At 45.9% G+C, this 25,595-nt stretch overlaps 1 protein-coding gene and 2 pseudogenes across 1 annotated transcript; all 3 read right to left on the bottom strand.

Moving 5' to 3' along the window:
• Nucleotides 1–804, bottom strand: LOC100085884 (annotated as a pseudogene).
• Nucleotides 805–8,321: 7,517 nt separating this feature from the next.
• LOC100086094 (olfactory receptor 52N4-like) lies at nucleotides 8,322–9,272 on the bottom strand. Its single transcript, XM_001516229.2, has one exon. It carries the CDS (start codon nucleotides 9,270–9,272, stop codon nucleotides 8,322–8,324), a length of 951 nt encoding a protein of 316 aa, XP_001516279.2.
• A 9,168-nt stretch (nucleotides 9,273–18,440) lies between these two features.
• On the bottom strand, nucleotides 18,441–19,435 carry LOC100078449 (annotated as a pseudogene).
• Nucleotides 19,436–25,595: the final 6,160 nt, after the last annotated feature.

The following is a 25,595-nucleotide window of genomic DNA, read 5'->3' as shown; positions in this document are numbered from 1 at the left end:
TTAGATGATGGGGTTGAGGGCAGGCGGGATGACCACGTACAGGTTGGCCAGGAGGATGTGGATGTAGCCGTGGATTTTGTTGTGTCCAAAGTGGTGGGTAAAGAAGGAGAAGAGGACTGGAGTGAAGAAGGCCAGCATGACACAGATGTGGGAGATGCAAGTGTTTATAGCTTTGAGTCGTGCGTCCTGGGAGGAGAGTCTGAAGACGGTGTGGAGGATCCTCATGTAAGAGATGAAGATCAGCAGTATGTCCAAAAGAAAAAGGCAGATGACACATAAACCATAAAAGATGTTCAGTTTGATACTTGCACATGCCAACCGGGCAAGGCCCATGTGCTCACAATAGGTGTGGGGGATGATTCGGTGCCCACAGCAGGGCAACCTCAAGAGGAAAACAATCATCAGAGAGCAATTCGCCAGGACAACTAATCCTAAGAATACCCTAATGGATTTATTGGTGAGGATAGTGCAGTAGTAGAGAGGCTTGCAGATGGCCACATAGCGGTCGTAACCAATGGCCACGAGCACCGTGCTCTCCATTCCGGTGAACATGTGGATGAAGAACATCTGGGTGAGGCAGCCCCCAAAGCTGATCCCCCGCAGGTGGAGCCAGAAAATGCCCAACATCTTGGGGATGGTGACTGAGGACAAGCCCAGATCAATGGTGCAAGCATGGCCGGGAAGTAGAACATGGGTTGGTGGAGGCTCTGCTTGATCTTGATCACGGACAGGATGGTGCAGTTACTCATGAGAGTGATCAGGTACATGGCACAGAAGGGGAAACCCAGTCAGTTGTGTGCAGCTTCCAGCCCTGGTTCCCCTAGCAGGAGAAAGGAGGAGGGGTGGGATTGAGTGTTGTTGTTATTTCTATTGTCCATGGACATTACTGGAAGAGACTCCATTCTCCTTGTTTCATTTATCATGGACTAAAGTAAATACATTTTTGCTTGCCTATTCAAGTAGAATCAGTTTGTTTTTCCCAGTAATATTTTTTGTGATTTCTCTTTAGAAAAGATGCTACATCAATCCAGAAACAAATCCTTCAAAGAACTATAACAATAATGATGCTTGACTGAGAATGGATCAGATAACGTCATCTTTGTGGAATCCCCAGGGAGTCATTCCAACATGATCCTTGCAGTAGTTCTGGGCCTGCAGACCAAATAGGATTTTCCAGTCAATCCATCAATGAGTCAATCGATCACTCAATCATCAGTGGCATTAACTGAGCATTTACTGAGTGCAGAACACTGTGCTAAACGCTTGGGAGAGTACAAAAGTCCAAAGTCTAAGCTCGGAGTGCCGTCACAGAAAAAAATGATCTCCTCTGTGTCCCCCTTCTGGAACCCAGATTCTCTCCAGAATTGTAGAGAAAAGTCCTGGACAAAGCAGAGTGACTCAGTGGAAAGTTCACGGGCTTGGGAGTCAGAGGACATGGGTTCTAATTCTAGCTCCGCCTCTTATTAGCTGTGTGACTTTGGGCAAGTCACTTCACTTCTCTGTGCCTCAGTTACCTCATCTGTAAAATGGGGATTAGAACTGTGAGCCCCATGTGGGACAACGGATTACCTTGTATCTATCCCAGCACTTAGAACAGTGCTTGACACATAGTAGCCGCTTTACAAATACCATTATTATTATTCATTCATTCAATAGTATTTACTGAGCGCTTACTATGCGCAGACCACTGTACTAAGTGCTTGTAATGTACAAATCGGCAACAGAGACAGTCCCTGCCCATTGATGGGCTTAGAGTCTAATTGGGGGAGACAGACAAAAACAATTATTATTATAATTAGCATTATCTGGCTAATCCCAGGAAAGAGGGAAGAACTAAAATCAACCATGCATCGCAATTGTGTTTCCCCACAGCTTTGTTGCCTACAGGTTTTCTGTCCCTTGCCTTGCAGCCCTGAATTATCACTTGTTCTGTTCCCACAGTGCAAAGCCATGTGAAGTTGTCTGGTAGTACTATAATTATTATTATTATGATTATGTATTTGTTAAGTGTTTACTATGTGCCAGGGACTGTACTATGTGCTGGGGAGAATACAAGCAAATCAGGTTGGACGCAATCCCTGCCCCACTTAGGGCTCACAGTCTCAATCCTTATTTTACATATGAGGAAAGTGAGGCACAGGGAAGTGAAGTCACTTGCCCAAGGTCACACAGCAAACAGTGGTGGCTCCGGGATTAGAACCCATGACCTTCTGACTCCTAGGCTTGTGCTCTATCCACTACACCATGCTGCATCCTATAGTATAGTATAGTAGCATCAGGATGAATCACATATGTGCAGCCTCACAATATATCCCAGAGTGTTACCCAGTTGGATGCCCAGAGGAATAGGACATAACAGGAGATTCCTAGATTTAAGCACCAACCAATACTGGGACTTGGATGCTCCAGCTAGAAAATTTATCAGGGAGACATCCATAAATACCAGCACATTGCCAGGGAATGAGATGCTGCCAATCTTACCCCAAGAGAGGAACCAATAGACAGTTTGCCATATTATGGAATAATAATCTTAATTTGGCTGAAGGTTGTGACAGGATACCCTGCTAAGTCTTTCTACACTGTTGAGGGATACTTTGGTGTGACACGAAATTGACAAGCTTTTAAATGTAAATAACTCCATGTTCTGTACCCACTACATATTTCTTATTCTCCAGAGAAATCAATCAGTCAAATCAATGGTATTCATTGAGCACTATGGACAGAGCACTGCACTAAGCGTTAGGTAAATACAGAAGAGTTTGTAGAAATGATTCCTGTCCTCAAAGAGTTTCCAGTACTCTACCAGTCTCGGCTATGGGAGGGACAGTCAAGCAGAGGCCTCACCATTCCTTTCCCAGCTTGGGCAGTGGCTAACGAGTAGAAGGCAATCTGCTACAAGTCAAAACTCACCCATGCTGGGCAGCAGCAATATGGGAGAGAGTCAAGGGCGGAGACTCGAGTTTACCATGTGGAAGGTGGCAGTGTAAACCACTACCGTATTTTTACAAAGAAAACTATGGATACACTACCAGAACGATTGCAGATGGAAAGCGGTACGTTCTGGGGAAGATGTGTCTGTGGTGTCACTATAGGTCGGAATCAACTCGACTGCATAAGACAAGACAATTTAGCACTATATTTCCCTCTTGTCCCCACTACGTGATATGATATCAGTGTTTGCCTGTTTCTCCCATTTAATTGTGAGCTCCTCAAAGACAGGGACCATATTTTCTATTTTCATTGTGAGCTCCCAAGCATGTGATATGTACACAGAAGATATGTCAAGACTGATGATGGTGGTGATGATGATGAGAGAGAAGGGGTGTGGTTTAGTGGAAAAAGCATGGGCCTGGGAATCAGCTAATCCTGGCTCCATATTATTATTGAGCATCAAGAGACCTGGGTTCTAAACCTGGGTCTGCCATTTGCCTTGAGCAAGTCACTTGACTTCTCTGTGCCTCAGTTTCCTCATCCTTAAAATGGGGATTAAATTATTATCTCTTCTCCCTTAGACTGAGAGCCACAGTAGAGACAAGGACCATGTCTTATCAGATTATATCGCATCTACCACAGGGCTTGGCACATAGTAAGCACATAACAGTCATAATTATAATAAATATGCTTAACATCTAAGAAGCGTTTGGAGCTGGTAAGACTGAATGGAAATAGCTCAAGTTTGGAGTCAGGAGACCCAGGTTTGAGTCCCATCTTTAGCTGGCCAACTGTGCGACCTTGTAAAAGTTATTTAACCTCTCTGGACCTCAAGTTCCTCATATATAATGTGGGACGTGGTAGTGTTATGCCTGTGTGGGACAGAGATTGGATCCTATCTCATAACCCGGTATTTACCCCAGGGCTTACAAATGTTAAGCACATAGTAAATGCCACAGTAATCACATAATAAAATAATCTCAAAACTAGATCCAAAGGGCATAAAATCAATTCTGGTCACAAATGAATGCTCCCGCTCCCACATCTTATGCTAGTGTCTGATCGTCTTAGTTGTCTAAACTGTCTGAGCTCAGTATGCCCAAACTGGCCAAGTATTGCTCTCTGTTTCATTTGTTCTCCCAACTCCAGATGGTTTCTCCTGACTTCCCACGTCTTGGGCCCAAATTCCCCAGCCACCTTCACTCATCCCAAAACAAAAGAAAAGGCTGACCACACTGCCTGATATCTATTCAATCCTTACCTCCAAGGCAGCCCCTGAACCGAAACTGGTGCCGCCTCTAGTGCTTCTATCCAGACCTTCAAAGCTGGCAAGATGGCTAATAACTTCTCCTTCCAAACCCTGGACAGTGTTTAGTACAGGAAGTACAGAAGAGTAAGGACTCAGTAAGAGTTTGATAAATGCTTTCAACTGGTTAACTAATTACCTAGTCATATGTCTAGGAGTAATCTCCAGTTCCAGATAATCAGTCATTAGCATTTGTTGATTGATAATGTTGACAAATACAGTTTAGTAACGATGAAGTCAAGAAACAGCCAACAGGATGATTTTACAACTCAAATGCAAATATTTTCCAAAAAAATCCATTTACACAAAAGATACATGCATTTTCTTCCTGGCACATGCCAAGGAGCTCTGGACCATGCATCAAACATCACTGTTAGCCTCCTCATTTCTTGGACTCCTCTTCTGAAGAAGGTCCTTCACCTCAAGAAAGTAATGTGGCCTAGTGGAGAGCGAGAATCTAATCTCATCTCTGACACTTGCTGCAGGAGTTTATGCAAATAGCTTACTTTCCCTCTCTCACAGTTTCCTCTTCTGGATAAAGGGATTTCAACACTTAATCCTCCTCCTATTTAGACTTTAAAAACTCATTGAGCAGGGGTTATTTCCAACCTGTAGATTAAGATTGTGAGCCCTTTGTGGGACAGGAACTATGTCTAACCCCATCGTCTTATATCTCCCTCAGAGCTTAGAACAGGGTCTGGCATATCGTCATTGACTAACAAGTGCTACAATAATAAGGTATCAGAGCCCTTCAACCTGTGGTAGATGAGCCCACAAGCTGCTTGCCAATCATCAGATTAGCTAGATTAGACTGGACACACGATCCAAAGGTAGGATAATGTGCTGAAAAAGGAAGTTGCACGGTTTTAGGAGGTCTTGGCCATAGATTTTTCCCTTACTACCTCTTTGTTTGGGAGGAGATATGTGACCAAGCTGTCCCTGGGTGCAGAGCATTAGGCCTGGCATCTGGGAAAGAGGTAAAGGAAGTAAAACCTAATCTCTGCCCTCAAGGATTTTACAGTCGAATGAGGAAAACAATAGACATTTCACTAAGAGTAAGACAATCGACATAGGTGAGAGTTACAAATAGATTCATTCAGCAGAGCAGTAGAAAAAGCTAAAGGGGTTGTTGGTATGACATCAACAGGAAGGTGAAGGCACTTCACCTTCAGAGAAGATGGCCTTAGGGAACAACTTTGAAGAGAAGCAGCATGTTCTACTGGATAGAGTCCAGGCCTGGGAGTCAGAAGGACCTGGCTTCTAATTCTGCCTCTGCCACTTGTCTGCTGTGTGACCATGGGCAAGACATTTCTCTGGGCCTCAGTTACCTCATCAGTTACCTCATCAGTTACCTCATCTGCAACATGGGAATTGAGACTATGAGCCCCATGTAAGACACAGTCCACCCTGATTAGCTGTATCTACTCCAGTGCTGATGACAGTGTCTAGCAAATAATAAACGCTTAACAAACAGACTAAATTCATGTGGGTAGGGAATGTGTTTGTTTAATGATGTATCGTATTGTCCCAAATGCTTAGTACAGTGCTTCACATATAGTAAGTGCTCAATAAATATAACTAAATGAATGAATGAACACACACAGGGTGCTTTTGATGTATTAAAAAAAAACAGGAGCAAAAATATTTTCCTAAAGCTTTGGAGTTGACTTAAAAAGTAGGTAAGACACAGAAAATAGCAGAGACTATGGGAAACAGTGTGGCTTAGGGGAAAAAGCATAGGACTGGGCATCAAGAAGCCTGAGTTCTAATTCCAGGTCTCTCACTGACCTGCTGTGTGACCTTGATTAAGTAATTATCAAGGGATTAAGTAATTGACAGGGATTAAGTAATTATCTCTTCTCCTTAGATTGGAAACTCCAGGAGAGACAGGGACCAGGTTTTATCTGACTACATCATATCTTGTGCAGGGCTTGGCGTATAGTAAGCATATAACAAATGTCAGCAAGTGTCATAATAATGATTATTACTATTAGCATCTAACAAGCATGGGGAGCTGGTGTGTACAAGTGGAAACACCATTTGACTGGCAGTCAGGAGACCCAGGTTAGAGTTCTAACTTTTCCTGGCCTACTGTGTGACCTTGGAAAAGTTATTTAACCACTCTGGACTTCACTGTCTTTATCTTTAATATGGGCAAAGATAGCCTTATGCCCATATGGTACAGGGACTGTGTCTAGGCTCCTAACATCATATTGGCCCCAGAGCTTGGCACATCATAAGCACTAAGTAAATAGATAGTGATCACATAACAAACAGCCTTAACACTAGGTCTAGAGGCCTCGTCACAAATGAACCACCCCCTTCTTCCTCCTAGGCCAGTATCTGACAGCCTTAGGATTTTAAACTGTCATTCAGCCTCCTGAAAACCAGAAGAGTATGACTCTCTGTTCCACCTGGGCTCTTACCTCCAAATGGTTTCTTCCGAAACTCCCAGCCCTGGGCCCAAGCTCACCAGCCACTTCTGGTCATCCAGAAACAAAAGACAAGAAACTGAAAGCCCTGTCTCACTGATATTCAACCCCTATCCCAGTTGCAGCTCCTGAACCAGAGTCAGTGCCACCTGTGGTGCTGCTATCCAGACTTTCAGAATCAGCAAAATAGAGAATGACTTTTCCTGTAGGACACTAAACAGTGCTTAGTACTGTGCTCTGCACACAGTAAGCGCTCATAAATACCACTGATTGATTGACTAACTAGCTGCATGTCTAGGAGTAATCTCCAGTTCAAGGGAAGCAATAATTAGTATTTGTCAATAGTGTTAAAAAATGCCCTTTTGTATTGATGCATGTACAGAAAGGCCAACTGGCTGATCGTACAGATTAAATCCAAATCTTAGAGCACATACTTTCCAAAGAAAACATTTATTCAAAAGACAGACGTGCATTTGCCACTGTTGATTTCTTCACTCTTTGGCTTCCTCTGTTGAAGAAGACCCTTCCCCATAGAGAAACACTGTGGTCTAATGGGAGCGAAGAGGGGTTCTAATTCCATCTCTGGCACTTGCTGTGGAAGCCAGGACAAGCCACTTACCTTCTCTGTTCCTCAGTTTCTTCATAGGAAAAAAGGGAATTCAACACTTTTTTTCCCTCCTTTAAAGTCAGTAAGCACTTCACTGGACAGGAACAGTGTGACCTTGATAGAGTGTTTGACACAAAGTAAACACGTATAATGTTATTATTATGATTCTTATTATTATTATTATCTTTATTGTTATTATTTATTCATTCATTCAATAGTATTTATTGAGCACTTACTATGTGCAGAGCACTGTACTAAGCACTGGAATGTACAAATCGGTAACAGAGACAGTCCCTGCCCTTTGATGAGCTTACAGTCTAATCGGGGAGACAGATAGACAAAAACAATAGCAATAAATAGAATCAAGGGGATGAACATCTCATTAAAACAATAGCAAATAAATAGAATCAAGGTGATGTACATCTCATTAACAAAATAGATAGGGTAATGAAAATATATACAGTTGAGCGGATGAGCACAGTGCTGAGGGGAGGGGAAGACAGAGGGGGTGGAGCAGAGGGAAAAGGGGGAAATGAGGGCTTAGCTGAGGGGAGGTGAAGGGGGGTAGAAGGGGAGCAGAGGGAGCAGAGGGAATGGGGAAGCTCAGTCTGGGAAGGCCTCTTGGAGGAGGTGAGCTTTAAGTAGGGTTTTGAAGAGGGAAGAGAATTAATTTGGCGGAGGTGAGGAGGGAGGGCATTCCAGGACTGCGGGAGGACGTGGCCCAGGGGTCGATGGCGGGATAGGCGAGAACGGGGGGCGGTGAGGAGGTGGGCGGTAGAGGAGCGGAGCGTGCAGGGTGGGCAGTAGAAAGAGAGAAGGGAGGAGAGGTAGGAAGGGGCAAGGTGATGGGGAGCCTTGAAGCCTAGAGTGAGAAGGTTTTGTTTTGTGAGGAAGTCGATAGGCAACCACTGGAGGTTTTTAAGAAGGGGAGTGACATGCCCAGAGCGTTTCTGCAGAAAGATGAGCCGGGCAACGGAATGAAGAATAGACTGGAGCAGGGAGAAACAGGCCCCCAGGGTAAGGGTCAGTTCTAGTATCTTAAGGGTTAATATCCCATTTTCCCACCCAACAGCCTGACCACCACTTCACGGATCTGCTTGGTTTTCAGCCCATAGACGACGGGGTTCATCGTCGGGGGCAGCAGCAGGTACAAGTTAGCAATGATGATGTGTATGTGATGGGGGATGGTGTGGCCCCCAAAGCGGTGGGTGAAGAAGGTGAAGAAGGCCGGAACATAGCTGATGATGATGACAGAGATGTGAGCAGTACAGGTGCTGAAAGCTTTGCTCTGAGCTTCTGCTGAAGAGAGGCTCACCACAGCCCTGAGGATCACGGTGTAGGATGCAGAAATACAGAAGATGTCAAATCCTCCGATTAGAATGGCAACCATCAGCCCATAGACTGTGTTGACTTTGATGTCACCACAGGACAACTTGGCCACAGACATGTGGTCACAGTAAGTGTGGGGGATGATGTGGTTCTGACAAAAGGGCAGTCTTTTGGTCAGGATAGTGAAGGGAATGATCAGAAAGGCCCCCCTGAGGAAAGTGGCCAGTCCAGCCTTGGCGATGACAGGGTTGGTCAAGATGGTGGAGTATCTCAGAGGGTAGCAGATGGCCACATAGCGATCCAGGGCCATGAGCATGAGGACTCCGGATTCCATCCCTGTGAAGGTGTGGACAAAGAACATCTGGACTAGGCAGGTGCTGAAGTCAATCTCCCTTAAATTGAACCAAAAGAGAAGGAGCATTCTGGGCACTGTACTGCTGCACATGGCCAGGTCCGTGGAAGACAGCATGGCCAGGAAGTAGTACATGGGCTGGTGCAGTGCCTCCTCACGACAGATGAGGTACAGAAGTCCACAGTTCCCCACCATGGCAATGACATACATGGAGCAGAAAGGGAAGGAGAGCCAGGCATGTAGGGCCTCCAGACTTGGGATACCATTCAGGGTGAATGAGGTTGGGGTGAAACTGGAGCTGTTGGGAAATAACATACCCATCACATCTGCATCACCCTTGGTGCTCTGGGAAGGGTGAGAAAGGGAGAGAGGCAGCATTAACAGTCCCAGATCTCCTGGCTGGTGATATGTCTGGCCTGGATCAGTTGCCCACAACACCTTGAGCTCAGAAGAAACATGACTCATTTCAGCCCAGTATTTCTGCCTATGCTGAGCCAGGAAATTGATCTCTTACCACATCTGAGCATAGGATCCAGAATTTCCCCAAACCTGCAGGTAGAAGGAATGATTGGTCACATTGTTCCATACAAATGCCCCTCTGTCACCCGAACCCACCCTTTCCATTCCATCAGTCAACTGAGGACTCCTGGAGGAAAGCATGAATTGTGCTCCTGACCCTACACTCTTCAGTGGCTGGTGGAAATTCTTAAAGGGACGGTGCCAAATGTTATTTGGCAACACCTAAAAATATCGGATGGACTTCTGGATCCTACTGACACAGTTTCAAACAGAAAATACAACTCCATCCCCAACTCTGCTCTTCCATGGATATCTCTTTCATGTCCCAGCAGGTACCCGTAAATTTTGTTGGGTCTATTCCTGCACGTTTGGTCCTCTGGGCTGTACCACCCCTCCCTCCTCCCAAACAGATGCCCCTTGTTGGGTGACCAGTTCATACATCTCAGCCAATGTCCCTGCCTCCCTTGACCCCTCTTATTGGATCTTCCTCTCCCAACGAGATGTCCTGTTGTCTTTACAGCAAACACATCATGTCCATTGCATCTCAGAAGAGGATTTAGAAATGATGAAGTCTTACCCGAACACTGGCTAGAACCTGGTTGTGTGAAGAACCCAGAAGGCAAGTGGCAGAATGAGATTCGGGAGCATCAGGCAATGGGTTGGATGAGGGTACGGATTTAACTTAGTGTTTCTGTGGCCCTTTCCCAGGGGATTCTCCAGCCAACAATGGCCTCAGATGTTTGTACTTCCTTTTCTCACTGGCTCAAAGGCTCCAAGGGCAGAGCAACAAGATCATATTCCCAGAGCTGAGACTCTTCAGAGCCTTTGAGCCAATCTGAGAAGAAAAACAAAAAGTGTGGAAACATTGACCATTGCCCCTATGGTTGAGTTTGAGCCTACAGGGGCTCTCCTAGCCACTTGATGGAAGGTTCCTGACATCACAGAGTCTAGCCCTCTGCCTCCCAGAATGGCTGTGTTCCCCCCCGTTGAAAGCATGGCATGTTTCCTTTTTTATCAGTGCTCTGCACATAGTAAGCGCTTAACAAATACCAACATTATTATTATTATTTATCTCCTTTCAACAACTATCCCAGTATTGATTAAACACAGTGTTAACAATCCTCACTGTCAGAACATTTGCTTCTGTCTAGCCTAAATCATCCTTTCTTCCATTGCTTGTTCTGTTTTCATTGGAGCTAAAGTCAGTCACTTCCATAAATCATAAGGTTAGTTTAATGCTAGACTCTGTCTTCTGAATATTCCCTACCCACACAGCTTTTTCTGAGACGTGCTCCTCCTCCTCCTCTTCCTTCTCCTCTATTTCCTTTTTCTCCTCCTCATCCTCCTTTACCGTGCACTCTTCCTTGTTCTCCTCATTCTCCTCATCCTCATCCTCTTCCTCCTGCTCCTTCTCATCCTTGTCCTCACCCCTCTCTCCGCATCATCGTTCTCCTCCTCCTCCTCTTTACCATTATCATAGGCATATTAATAATCAGTATTAATTGAGCACCTACTGGGTAGCGATCACTGTAGTGATCACTTGGAAGTGTACAGTAAAAGTGAAAACACATGTTTCTTTCTTTCAGAAGTTTAGGAAACAGAAGGGAATGCAGACACACATCATCAACATACAGAGGGAACAGGAAGAAAACAAATAGATGTTATCAATTTGTCACAAATGCTATTACTTATTCAATTATGCTGTTATTTCTTCATGTAAGAAGGGTAGCTTGGGACAAGCAAAGATAAGGAGCTGGGATTCAGAAGAGGTGGAGAGTAGAGATGTAAAGATACAGCCAATGGAGATCCATGAATCTCATGTTCAGAAGTTTCTCTTTGATTCTGTGAAATTCAGCTTTGCAGACAGAAGTGAGTGATCACTGTAGATTCTGAGGAAGGAAGTGATCATTTCTGAACTGTAGTTTAGAGAACTTGATATCGTAAATGGAGTGTAAGGTAAGGAAGGGGATATAAGGTTGCCGGTAAGGACACCAATTTATTAGTCTGGCAAGAGATGACGAGGGCTTGGACCATGGTGGTGGCTCTAAAGATGGAGGGGAAGGAGTGGATCTGGGAAATGTTGTAAAGATCCACTTTCCCCTCTTCATTTGCCTCTCTGCACCTCCGCAAGCAGCATGACCTATTAGAAAGAGCTCAGATCTGGTAGTCAGAGATCTCGGTTCTAAATTCAGCTCTACTTATGCCTGAAGGGTGGCGTTGGGCAAGTCACTCTTCTTCTCCTTGCCTCAGTTTTCCTATCTGTAAAATGGGGATTGATACCTGTTCTCCACCCCTCTAAAATTATGAGCCCCATATAGGACGGGGACTCTGTCCAACGTGATTATCTTGTATCTACCCAAGCCCTTAGCACCTCTTAGCACATAGTAATAGTTTAACAAAAAAAATCATCATTATTAAGAAATCAGAGCCCAATATGGTAGGGGGTGTGGTGAAGTCATTATTTTGTTGAGAGCCCACGAGGGACTTAGTAAAGTAACTTACCAAGCAAAAAGAGAAGAACTCTGATTCCAGCTCTCGACCCAACTGTCCTCCTTGCCAGAATCAAGCTGCCCAGGGAATCTGCAGGATACGTTTTGATCTCTTTGGATTTGTTGAATTTTAAGCTGTTTTCTCAGTATTTTCATTTATATTCTAACTGTCCCCTACCAGAACAGTTAGGGCAGTGCCGGTTCTTTCCCTAAGGATTTTCAGAGTAGACCCCCATCACTTCGACCGATGGCTAGTTGTTTGGAGGAAAAACCCAAACCAAACGTAGCCAGCAAGGCATGAAGAGCTCTCCTTTGTATGTCAGCAGGTGATTGTCCTGTTTGTCAAATGAGAACCCTTTTTCTGTGGCTACCTTGATTCATGGGCAGAGAGTGGCCACATGGAATCTCCTTATCTCCTTGACTTCTTGTTTGTTCTTCTCTGGACCATCCCCAGCTCTAGTTTTTCATACCTAAACTCAAAACCATAACAACACACTAGATTTCTGGTGGGATGGCTTAGTCAGCAAGACCCCTATTAATGTTGGCATTTTCAACTCCTTCTAGTTTAGAGCCCAAGGGGAGAGGGAAACAGGGCCCTATTTCAGGATGGCAGGGACTGAGAACACTTTAGATAAATTTCAGCAATGCAAAAACATTTAACATTCATTCAGTCACTCATATTTATTGAGCGCTTACTGTGTGCAAAGCTCTGTACTAAGCGCTGGGAAAGCATAATTCAGCAATAGAGACAATCCCTGCCCACAGTGGGCTTACAGTCTAGAAGGGAGGATACAGGCATCAAAACAAGTCAACAGGCATCAATATCATCTATATAAATAAATAGAATTATAGGCATATATATATATTCATCCAGACAAGTAAACAGGCATTAATATAAATAGAATTATAGATATGTACATATATACACAAGGACTGTGGGGTGGGGGGTAGAAGGGTAAATAAAATAAAAATAAATGTTGGTATTTGTTAAGCGCTTACTATGTGCCGAGCACTGTTCTAAGCGCTGGGGTAGACACAGGGTAATCAGGTTGTCCCACTTGGGGCTCACAGTTAATCCCCATTTGACAGATGGGGTAACTGAGGCACCGAGAAGTTAAGTGACTTGCCCAAATTCACACAGCTGGCAAGTGGCCGAGCCGGGATTCGAACCCATGACCTCTGACTCCAAAGCCCGTGCTCTTTCCACTGAGCCACGCTGCTTCTCTAAGGGAGTGATGAGTCAGGGCAAAGGGGAAGGCGAGCTGAGGAAAAGGAGAGCTTAGTCTCGGAAGGCCTCTTGGAGGAGGTGAGCCTTTAGTAGAGCTTTGAAGAGGGGAAGTGTGGTCATTTGGAGAATTTGAGGAGGGAAGCTGTTCCAGGCCAGAGGCAGGACTTGAGCCAAGGTCAAAGGCGGGACAGGAGAGAAAGAGGCACAGTGAGAAAGTTAACACACCAGAAAAGCGGAGTGTGCAGGCTGGGATGTAGAAGGAGAGAAGGGATGTATGGCAAGATTGCTTGTATTTGAAAGCAAGTGATTTTAGGGCCTCCTAGTCATTCAAACGTTGTTCCCATCCTCTTAGAGTCCATTCCTCTGCCTCTAGAACTCCCCTCAACTGAGACAGAAGGGTCTGTCCTTTCTTTAAAGATTTTGTGGGAAAGAGATTCTATTTAGTCATGGATGCAAGCCACTAGCTCTACCATTAATTCCTCTGTGTTGGTTCTCCGTTCTGAAGTTAGGGCTGTGACATATCTATCTTCCCCCACTACAGGGAACTCCATCATGATCAGTCATCCGTGCCCATGTTTATCTGTCTCTGTATTTATGGTCAGTAGCTTTCTGACATTTCATGTATCTCAGCACTGATGACTTTCCCTCATCCTCCCTCTGTACTGGAACTCCCTCCTTCTCCATATACAACAGACCACCACTCTCCCCATCTTCCAAATCTTATTAAGGCCACTTTTCCTCCAAAAAGACCTTCCCCAATTAAGTCTTGTTTTTCCTGCCTCCTTGTCTTTTTCTGCCTCAACTAAGCACTTTGCGCTGTACCCTTTTAGCACTTGTTTAGCCTATCGGTCCCAAAGCACTTAACTACACATCAGTAATTCTTGAAAGCCTATTTTTGGGGAAACTCTGTAATGAAAATATATTGCGTGCAGGGGGATGTATTGAGTGCTACTGTGTGCACAGGGCTCTGCTGGATGACCATTCAGTCAGTGGAATTTATTGAATGTCAGAAAAAACAAAGCATTTTCCTCACTATTTTGGAAAGTATGACAGAAGCAAGACACTCACTTCCTGACCTCATGAAGCTTTGCAGTGCAGTGGCATAAACAGACAGACCAAAGGAATTGACAAATAGTGGAATCAGAAGGAAGAACAGAGTCCATATAGGAAGTATGGGAGGGAGAGTCAGACAGCAGCCTACCCATTTCTAACTTGGCAGTGGCTAGCGAGTGGAAGGTAATCTTCTACAAGTCAAAACTCACCTGTGCTGGGGAGCAGCAGCATGGGAGAGAGTCAAGGGCAGAGCTTCAAGGTCCGCTAAGGGGAGCCTCAAGGTGACTGCCTGGAAGGAGGCAATGGTAAACCCGCTTCCGTATTTTTACCCAGAAAGCTCTATGGATCCACTACTAGAACGATTGCAGATGGAGAGCGGCAGCGTTCTGGGAGAGATGTGTTCCCGGTGTCGCTCTAGGTCAGAAATGACTTAAAAGAACAAGACAAGATTAATATAGCGGGATTAGATGGCTGAATAAAAAAATGATCTACAATTATCAATTTTGAGGTTCCAAACTCTGATGTGAATACCTATAATACAACACACACAATACTTTTTTAGTATCTGAAAAAGCAACAGATATATTTCCCTACGGCTATATGGTTGCTTTAAGCAGGAGGTAAGTACACAGAAAGTGGCAAAGACATTGGGGAACAGCATGGCCTAGTGGAAAAAGCACAGGATTGGGCATCAAGAGACCTGGGTTCTAAATCTGGGTCTGCCATTTTCCTTGACCAAGTCACTTGCTTCTCTGTGCCTCAGTTTCCTCATTTATAAAATGGGGTTTAAATGATTATCTCTTCTCCTCCCTAAGACTGGGAGTCCCAGGAGAGACAAGGACCATGCCTGATCAGCTTAGAGAAGCAGCGTGGCTCAGTGGAAAGAGCACGGGCTTTGGAGTCAGAGGCCATGAGTTCGAATCCCAGCTCTGCCACTTGTCAGCTGTGTGACTGTGGGCAAGTCACTTAACTTCTCTGTGCCTCAGTTACCTCATCTGTAAAATGGGGATTAAGACTATGAGCCCCACGTGGGACATCCTGATTCCCCTGTGTCTACCCCAGCGCTTAGAACAGTGCTCGGCACATAGTAAGTGCTCAACAAATACCAACATTATTATTATTATTATTATTATATCTACCACAGGGCTTGACACGTAGAAAGCGCATAACAAATGTCATAATTATTATATTTAGCATCCAGTAAGCATGTGGAACTGCAGCATGGCTTAGTAGAAACAACCCAGACTTGGGAGTCAGAGGATGTGGGTTCGAATCTCAGCACTACCACTTGTCTGCTGTGTGTCCTCAGGCAAGTCACTTAACCTCTCTGTGCCTCAGGTACATCATCTGTAAAATGGGGATTGAGACTGTGAGCCCCACGTGGGACTAACTGATTACCCTATATCTGCCTTAGCTCTGCCCTCTCCTGCGCCAGGCAAAACTTCTTCTCCTCCCTCATTGACACCCATGCCCGTCACCCCCGCCAATTGTTCCGGACCTTTAACTCTCTCCTTAGGCCCCCTGTTCCTCCCCCTCCCCCATCTCTCACCCACAGTGATCTGGCCACCTACTTCATCACAAAAATCAACACAATCAGGTCTGAGCTTCTCAAAGTCACCCCTCCTCCTCTCCCCTCCCTATCACCAACCCTCTCCCCTACTTTCCCATCCTTCCCTGCAGTATCCTCAGAGGAGATCTCCTCCCTCCTCGCAAGTGCCACCCCCTCCACCTGCGCCTTGGACTCCATTCCCGCTCACCTTATAAAAACCATCGCCCCTGCCCTCCTCTCTTCCTTAACTTCTATTTTTATCCACTCACTCTCCAATGGCTCCTTCCCCTCTGCCTTCAAACATGCCCACGTCTCCCCCATCCTAAAAAAACCCGTTCTCGACCCCACTTCCCCTTCCAGTTATCGCCCTATCTCCCTACTACCCTTCCTTTCCAAAATCCTAGAACGAGTCATCTACACTCACTGCTTAGAATTCCTTAACTCCCATTCTCTCCGGGACCCCCTACAATCTGGCTTCCGTCCCCTCCACTCTACCGAGACTGCTCTCTCTAAGGTCACCCATGACCTCCTTCTTGCCAAATCCAATGGCTCCTACTCCATTCTGATCCTCCTTGACCTCTCTGCTGCCTGACACTGTCGACCATCCCCTCCTCCTCTACAACTTATCTCACCTTGGCTTCACGGACTCTGTCTTCTCCTGGTTCTCCTCTTATCTCTCTGGCCGGTCATTCTTGGTCTCCTTCGCAGGTGCCTCCTCCGCCTCCCATCCTTTAACTGTTGGAGTTCCTCAAGGGTCAGTTCTTGGCCCTCTTCTGTTCTTCATTTACACTCACTCCCTTGGTGGACTCATTCGCTCTCACGGCTTTGACTACCATCTCTATGCAGATGACACGCAGAACTACATCTCCGCCCCTGTCCTCTCCCCCTCCCTTCAGGCTCGCATCTCCTCCTGCCTCCAGGATGTCTCCAACTGGATGTCGGCCCGCCACCTAAAACTCAACATGAGCATCTGTAATGTGGGGCAAGATAGTCCTATACACATGTAGGACAGGGACTTAGTCCTATCTCTTAACCCTGGATTTACCCCCAGGGTTTAGCACACTGGAAGCACTTAGTAAATGACCGAGTGATCACATATTGAAATCATCTCAAGACTAGATCTGAAGGGCATAAAACCAGTGCTTGTCTCCAATTTAAATGCTCCTGCTCCCACCTCTTATGCCAGTGTCTGACAGTCTTACGTTTTGAAACGGTTTGAGCTCAGCTTACCCAGACTGGCAGAGTACTGCTCTCTGCTACATATGTGCTCCTAACTCCAAATGGTTTCTCTTGAATCTCCCAGTTCCAGGCCCAAGCTCATCAGCCACCTTCACTCAGCCCAGAACTAAAGAAGACAATGATGACACTCCCTCACTTCTATTCAACCCTTACCTCAGCTGTGGCTCCTGAACCGGAATTGGTGCTGCACCTGGTACTGCTATCCAGACCTTCAGAGCCAGTTCCATGGCTAAATGACTTTTCCTACAGGACTCTGGTCAGTGATCAGTACAGTTTTCTGTGCACAGAAAGACTCCATAAATACTATTAATTGATTGAATGGTTAACTAGCTAGATGTCTAGGAGTAATCTCCAGTTCTAGGGAATCAATTCATAGTATATGGTCAGTAATAGTATAGAATCAATCCACAGTATATGGTCACTAATAGTATAGACAAACAGTCTTTAGAATTGATAAATTCTGGGAACATTCATTCATTCATTCAATAGTATTTATTGAGCACTTACTATGTGCAGAGCACTGTACTAAGCGCTTGGGATGAACAAGTTGGCAACAGATAGAGACAGTCCCTGCCGTTTGATGGGCTTACAGTCTAATCGAATAATAATGTTGGTATTTGTTAAGCGCTTACTATGTGCAGAGCACTGTTCTAAGCGCTGGGGTAGACATAGGGGAATCAGGTTGTCCCACATAGGGGCTCACAGTCTTAATCCCCATTTTACAGATGAGGGAACTGAGGCCCAGAGAAGTGAAGTGACTCGCCCACAGTCACACAGCTGACAAGTGGCAGAGCTGGGATTCGAACTCATGACCTCTGACTCCAAAGCCCATGCTCTTTCCACTGAGCCACGCTGCTTCTCTAACAGGCCAACAGGATGATTTCACAAATCCAATCCAAATATTTTCCAAGAAAACATTTATGCCAAAGACAGATGGGTGTTCTTCCTGTCATGAAATAAGGAGCTTTGGACAACACATCAAACATCACTGCTGATCTCCTCATTCCTTGGCTTTCTCCGCTGAAGAAGGCCCTTGGCCTTAAGGAGCAATATAGCCTAGTGGAGAGTGAGGATCTGAGTTTGAACCCCAACTCTGACACTTAATGCATGTGCTAGTGCAAGTCACTTACTTTCCCTGTCACTTACTTTCCCTGTCCTCCAGTTTCTTCTTCTGAACAAAGGGAATTCAACACCTATCCTCCCTCCCATTTAGACTGTAAGCAACATGTTGAGCAGGGACTGTGTCCAACCCACTTATCTTGTATCTACCCCAGTGCTTAGTCAAATGCCTGACACACAGTAAGCACTTAAATGCCACTGTCATGATTTTTGTTATCATTATTGTTATTACTAGCAGTATTATTATTATTATTCCCCAGCTCATTTCTGGTCTCTGAGGTCAGGCATCATGGGTCATTGCCCCTTTTCCCACCCAACATCCTGACCACAGCTTCCTGGATCTGCTTGGTCTTCATCCCGTAGACAATGGGGTTCATCATCGGAGGCAGCACTAGGTACAAGTTGGCAATGATGATGTGTTTGTGGTGGGGGATGGTGTGCCCCCAAAGCGGTGGGTGAAGAAGGAGAAGAAGGCCGGGACATAGGTGATGATGATGACAGAGATGTGAGCCGTGCAGGTGCTGAAGGCTTTGTGCTCACCTCTGCTGAAGACAGGCTCACCACAGCCCTAAGGATCGCAGTGTTGGATGCGGAAATGCAGATGATGTCAAATCCATCACAGTGTAGGATGTGGAATGCAGATGATGTCAAATCCCCCAATAAGAATGGCAACTGTCAGCCCATAGACAGCACTGACCTTGATGTTACCACAGGAAACCTTGGCTACAGACATGTGGTCACAGTAGGTATGGGGGATGACATGGCCATGGCAGAAGGGCAGTCTCTTGTTAAAGAAAGTGAAGGGAATGCTCAGAATGGCCACCCTGAGGTAAGTGGCCAGCCCAGCTCTCACAATGATGGCATTGGTTAAGATGGTGGAGTGTCTCAGAGGGTAGCAGATGGCCACATAGTGATCCAGGGCCATGAGCATGAGTACCCCAGATTCCATCCCCATAAAGGTGTGGACAAAAAACATCTGGATGAGGCAGGTGCTACAGTTGATCTCCCTTAAATTGAACCAAAAGAGAAGGAGCATTCTGGACACTGTGTTGCTGCACATGGCCAGGTCTGTGGAAGACAGCATGGCCAGGAAGTAGTATATGGGCTGGTGCAGTGCCTCCTCATGACAAATGAGGTACAGAAGTCCACAGTTCCCCACCATGGTGATGACATGCATGGAGCATAAAGGGAGGGAGAGCAAGGCATGCAGGGCCTCCAGATTTGGGATGCCATTCAGGGTGAAAAGCATTGGGACAAAGCTGGAGCTGTTGGGAAATGACATGCTTGCCACATTCTCTACCAGTCTTGGCACTCTTGGAAGGGTGGGAAGAGAAGAGAGGCAGCATTAACAGTCCCAGACCTCTGAGCTGCCAATTTGTTGGGGCTGATCAGGTGCCACCCAACCTGGAGCAGAGAAGACAGGTAATTCCTGCCCATCCATGCATTGTAGTCATCCCAGAATCTTGATGTTCAGAAAGCAATATTTCTCTCAGAAATATCCTGTGTTGAGCCATGAAATTAAACTCTTGCTACTGCTGGGCAGCTGGATACAGAATTTCCCCAAACCTGTGGGTAGGAAGAATGATTGGCCACATTGTCCCATCACAATTCCCCCACCTCCCTCTAACCCGCCCCCGGGCCCACCCCATCACCCGCTCCCCACCCAGTCTTCCTGGTTCCATCGTCCAGCTGAGGGGTCATAGTTGGGACAAGATGTCTAGGCTTTCTGTTGGTCAGTGGATTTTCTTAAAGGGACAACGCCAAATGATAGTAATAATAGTAATAATAATAATGATGGCATGTGTTAAGTGCTTACTATTTGCCAAGCAATGTTCTAAGCACTGGGATAGATACAAGGTTATCAGGTTGTTCCACCTGGGGCTCACACTCTTCATCCCCATTTTACAGATGAGTTAACAGGCCCAGAGAACTCAAGTGACTTGCCCAAAATTACACAGCTGACAAATGATGGAGCTGGGATTAGAACCCACGACCTCTGACTCCCAAGCCCAGGCTCTTGTCACTAAGCCATGCTGTTTCTCTAAATAATAATGTTAGTATTTGTTAAGCGCTTACTAGGTGCCTAGCACTGTTCTAAGCACTGGGGTAAATACAAGGTCATCAGGTTGTCCCATGTAGGGCTCACAGTCTTCATTTCCATTTGACAGATGAGATAAATGAGGCACAGAGAAGTGAAGTGACTTGGCCAAAGTCACACAGCTGTTAAATCACTGAGTTGCGATTTGAACCCATGACCTCTGACTCCCAAGCCGGGGGTCTCTCCACTGAGCCACTCTGCTTCTCGAATGCCTTTTGGCAGTACCCACAGACATTTGCTGGTCATCTGGTGCCCTTCCTCAACTCCCTTCCACTCTGTAAGTATCCTCCTGATCTAGTTTTAACCAGAAAAATCCAACTCCATCCCCCACCCTTCTCTTCTTTGGAGACCTCTTCATGTCCCAGATGCTCCTGTGACTGCTGTTCTGTCTATCCCTCCACCTTTGAGTGTCTGGGGTGGACCATCCCTCTCCCACCCCTGACAGATGCCCCTCGGTGGATGCCCAGTGCATTCCTGGCTGCAGGTGTACAGAGGGATCAAAGCATGACCCTTGACCCCCGTTCCTGGTTCTTCCTCTCACAATTAGAGGACCTGGTGTCTTTACAGCAAATCCATCTTTGTCCATGCATACCCATTCACCCAGAAGAGGGAGTAGAAATGACAAAGTCTCACCTTGAACCCAGGCTGGAACTCAGCTGTGTGGAGAAGCCAGAAGCCAAGTGGCAGAATGAGAATCAGGAGCTTCAGGCTATGGGTTGGACCAGGACAGGGATTTTACATGGTGTCTCTGCTGCTTTCCCCCACAGGGCTCTCCAGCAGAGAAAGGACCCAGACCTTTGTACTTCCTTCTTTCACTGGCTCAGAGGCCCCAGAAGGGAGGACAAAGATTGTATTCCCAGACCCGAGGCCCGTCAAAGACCTTGAGCCAACCTGAGGAGAAAAACATAAAGTATGTAAAAGTTTAACACTGTACCTATGGTTGAGTTTGAGATTACAGGGGTTCTTCATAATGAATTCTTAGCCATCCAAGGGAAGGTTCCTGATATCAAAGAATCCAGCCCCCTATCTCTGAGAAAGCCTATGTGCAGCCCAGATGAAATTGTGGCATATTTCTTTTAAGATCTCTATTCAGCAACTATCCTAGTATTGATCAAACACAAGGTTAACAATCCTCACTGTCAGGACATTTTCTTCTGTCTAGCCTAAATCCTCCTTGCTCCAGTTTGTTCTGTTTTTAGTGGAGATAATGGCATTCTCTCACTTACATAAAATAATAAGGTTAGCTTAATGCTTGACCTTGTCTTCTGAATATTCCCTGCCCCCCTCCCAGCCTTTTCTAATAAGTTCTCCTCTTCTTCTTCTTCCACTCCTCAGCTTCTTCCTCCTTATCCTCCTCTATCCTCCTCGTCCTCCTCTTTCTCCCTCTCCTCCTTCTCGAAGCAGCATGGCTCAGTGGAAAGAGCCTGGGCTTGGGAGTCAGAGGTCATGGGTTCAAATGCCAGCTCTGCCACTTGTCAGCTTTGTGACTGTGGGCAAGTCACTTAACTTCTTTGTGCCTCAGTTACCTCATCTGTAAAATGGGGATTAACTGTGAGCCTTTTGTGGGACAACCTGATTACCCTGTATCTATCCCAGTGTTTAGTACAGTGCTCTGCACATAGTAAGTGCTTAACAAATACCAACATTACTATTATTATCATTATTCTCATCCTTGCCCTCCTCCTTGTCCTCCTCATTCTCCTCATCCTTATCCTCTTCCTCTCCCTCCTCTTTATCCTCCTCATCCTTGTCCTTGTCCTTCTCATCTCCCTCCTCCTCCCCTATACCATTATAATAAGAATATTAATAATTAGTATTAACTGAGCACCTACTGGGTAGTGAGCACTGTAATAATCACTTGGAAGTGCAAAATACAAGTGAAAACACACTTCTCTTTGAGAAGTTTATGAAGCAAAAGAGAATGCAGGCAGACACACAATGAATATATATGAGAGAACTGGAGGCCAGTATTCAGAGGGGGCATAGAGTGGAGATATAAGGCTATAACTGGTGGAGTTTCCCTTTGCTTCTGTGAAATTCAGATTTGCAGAGAAAAATGGGTGATCATTGGAGATTTTGAGGAAGGAAGTGATCAATTATGAACTGTGCTTTAGGAAGTTTGATATGGTAAATGGAATGTAAGGTAGGGAAGGGGAGTTGCTGGAGATGAGGAAGTCAGTAAGGATGCTGATGTATTAGTCAAGCAAAAGATGATGAAGGTTTGGACCATAATCGTGGCTCTAAAGATGTAGAAGGAGTGAGTCTGGGAAATGTTGTTGAGGTCCTCTTTCCCCCTCTTAATTCGTCTCTGTGAATCTAATGGAAGCAGTATGGCCTAATAGAAAGAGTTCAGCTCTATTCAACAGAGGACATGAGTTCTAATCCCTGCTCTACCTCATGCCTGATGGGTGACCTTGGGCAAATCACTCCACTTCTTTTTGCCTCAGTTTTCCAACTGTATAATGGGGATCAATACCTATTCTCCACCCGCTAAAAGTTATGATCCCTATGTGGGTTAAGGACTATGTCTAATCTGATTTTCTTGTACCCACCCAATCACTCAGTACAGTTCCAGGTACATAGTAATTGCTTAACTAAATACCACCATCATTATTAGAGAAATCAGAGCCCACGGGGGGGGCAGTTGTGGAGAACTCAATTCTTTGCTTAGAGGCCACGAAGGTACCAACAAGTAACTTCCCAGGCAAAGAGGAGATAAGAACCATTTCTTGACTGAAGTGTTGGGTTGGGGTGGAAAGAACCAACTTTCCACGCAGCTGCCCTCCCTGCCAGGTAAAGCTGTCCAGTGGAGTCTGCTGGATCCATTCTGAACTCTTTGGATTTGTTGCCTTTAAACTGATTTTCTCAGTGCTTTATTTTATAATCTAACTGTCCCCTACCAGAACAGTTAGAACAGTGCCTGTCCTTTCTAAAAAGATCTCCAGAGATGGAGTCCCCACCACTTCAATTAATGGTCAGTTGTTTGAAGGAAAAACCCAAACCAAAGCCAGAAAGGCATCAGTATCTTTGCACATTGGCAGGTGATTGTCCTTTAGGTTTACCTAGTAAGATCCCATTGCCTGTGGGCAATTTGACTCATGGGCCGAGAGTGGCCACAAGGAAGTTTCTTATCTCCTTGACCTTGGTTGTCCTTCTCTTGATCTTTCCCAGCCTTTTTTCAAACCTAAACTCAACCATAACAGTACACTGAATTACCAGTAGGATTCCTTATTTAGCAAGATCTCTTCTTGTGTTTGTATTTTCAATTCCTTCTAGTTTAGGGTGAGAGAGAGAGCGAGAGAGAGGACCCTAGCCCAGGGGGTCAGGGTTTGAGACCAGTTTGGATCTATTTCAGGAAGGCAGAAAGGTTTAAAACTGCCTATGTTTGGGGGCATGTGATTTCAGGGGCTTCTCTTCAATAGTATTTATTCAATAGTATTTATTGAGTGCTTACTATGTGAAGAGCACTGTACTAAGCGCTTGGAATGAACAAGTCAGCAACAGATAGAGACTGTTCCTGCCGTTTGACGGGCTTACAGTCTAATCGGGGGAGACAGACAGACAAGAACAATGGCAATAAATAGAGTCAAGGGGAAGAACATCTCGTAAAAACAATGGCAACTAAATAGAATCAAGGTGATGTACATTTCATTAACAAAATAAATAGGGTAATAAATATATACAGTTGAGCAGACGAGTACAGTGCTGAGGGGATGGGAAGGGAGAGGAGGAGGAGCAGAGGGAAATGGGGGGAAAAGAGGGTTTAGCTGCGGAGAGGTGAAGGGGGGATGGCAGAGGGAGTAGAGGGAGAAGAGGAGCTCAGTCTGGGAACGCCTCTTGGAGGAGGTGAGTTTTAAGTAGGGTTTTGAAGAGGGAAAGAGAATCAGTTTGGCGGAGGTGAGGAGGGAGGGCGTTCCAGGACCGTGGGAGGACGTGACCCAGGGGTCGACGGCGGGATAGGCGAGACCGAGGGACGGTGAGGAGGTGGGCGGCAGAGGAGCGGAGTGTGCGGGGTGGGTGGTAGAAAGAGAGAAGGGAGGAGAGGTAGGAAGGGGCAAGGCAATGGAGAGCCTTGAAGCCTAGAGTGAGGAGTTTTTGTTTGGAGCGGAGGTTGATAGGCAACCACTGGAGTTGTTTAAGAAGGGGAGTGACATGCCCAGATCGTTTCTGCAGGAAGATGAGCCGGGCAGCGGAGTGAAGAATAGACTGGAGCGGGGCGAGAGAGGAGGAAGGGAGATCAGAGAGAAGGCTGACACAGTAGTCTAGCTGGGATATAACGAGAGCCCGTAGCAGTAAGGTAGCCGTTTGGGTGGAGAGAAAAGGGCGGATCTTGGCGATATTGTAAAGGTGAAACCGGCAGCTCTTGGTAACGGATAGGATGTGTGGGGTGAACGAGAGAGACGAGTCAAGGATGACACCGAGATTGTGGGCCTGAGAGACGGGAAGGATGGTCGTGTCATCCACGGTGATAGGGAAGTCTGGGAGAGGACCGGGTTTGGGAGGGAAGATGAGGAGCTCAGTCTTGCTCATGTTGAGTTTTAGGTGGCGGGCCGACATCCAGGTGGAGACATCCTGGAGGCAGGAGGAGATGCGAGCCTGAAGGGAGGGGGAGAGGACAGGGGCAGAGATGTAGATCTGCGTGTCATCTGCGTAGAGATGGTAGTCAAAGCCGTGAGAGCGAATGAGTTCACCGAGGGAGTGAGTGTAAATGGAGAACAGAAGAGGGCCAAGAACTGACCCTTGAGGAACTCCAACAGTTAAAGGATGGGATGGGGAGGAGGAGCCAGCGAAGGAGACCAAGAATGACCGGCCAGAGAGGTAAGAGGAGAACCAGGAGAGGACGGAGTCCGTGAATCCAAGGTGAGATAAGGTATGGAGGAGGAGGGGATGGTCGACAGTGTCAAAAGCAGCAGAGAGGTCAAGGAGGATTAGAATGGAGTAGGAGCCATTGGATTTGGCAAGAAGGAGGCTCTCTTTGTTCCCACCCTTGTATAGTCCAAAGGTCTATTGTCTGCCTCTAAAGCTTCCCTCAGTTGGGACAGACTAGTCTGTTCTTTCTATAGAGACTTTGTGGTAAAGAGATTCTATTTAGTCATTGATGCAGCAAGCTACTTGCTCTAAAATTTATTCCTATGTGCAGGTTCTCGGTTCTGAAGTCTCAGAGCTGAGTATTGTCTACTATTCCCTATTCCAAGGGACTCCATCATTACCACTTATCTGTCTCCGTATTCATGGTCAGGAAATTCGTTTTTACATCTCTTCTATCTCATCACTGACTAGATTACCACATTCTTCCTCTGGCCTAGAATGCCCTCCTCCTACATATACACCAGACCACCACTGT

The sequence above is a fragment of the Ornithorhynchus anatinus genome, chromosome 2, assembly GCF_004115215.2.
Source record: "Ornithorhynchus anatinus isolate Pmale09 chromosome 2, mOrnAna1.pri.v4, whole genome shotgun sequence".
NCBI classification, from domain to species: domain Eukaryota; kingdom Metazoa; phylum Chordata; class Mammalia; order Monotremata; family Ornithorhynchidae; genus Ornithorhynchus; species Ornithorhynchus anatinus.
The sequence above is the reverse complement of the archived record's forward strand: the minus strand, read 5'-3'. Positions and strand labels throughout refer to the sequence as shown.

Excerpts from the sequence above, each read along its gene's own strand:
- LOC100086094 (XM_001516229.2), bottom strand. The coding sequence starts at position 9,272 with ATGTTATTTCCCAACAGCTCCAGTTTCACCCCAACCTCATTCACCCTG.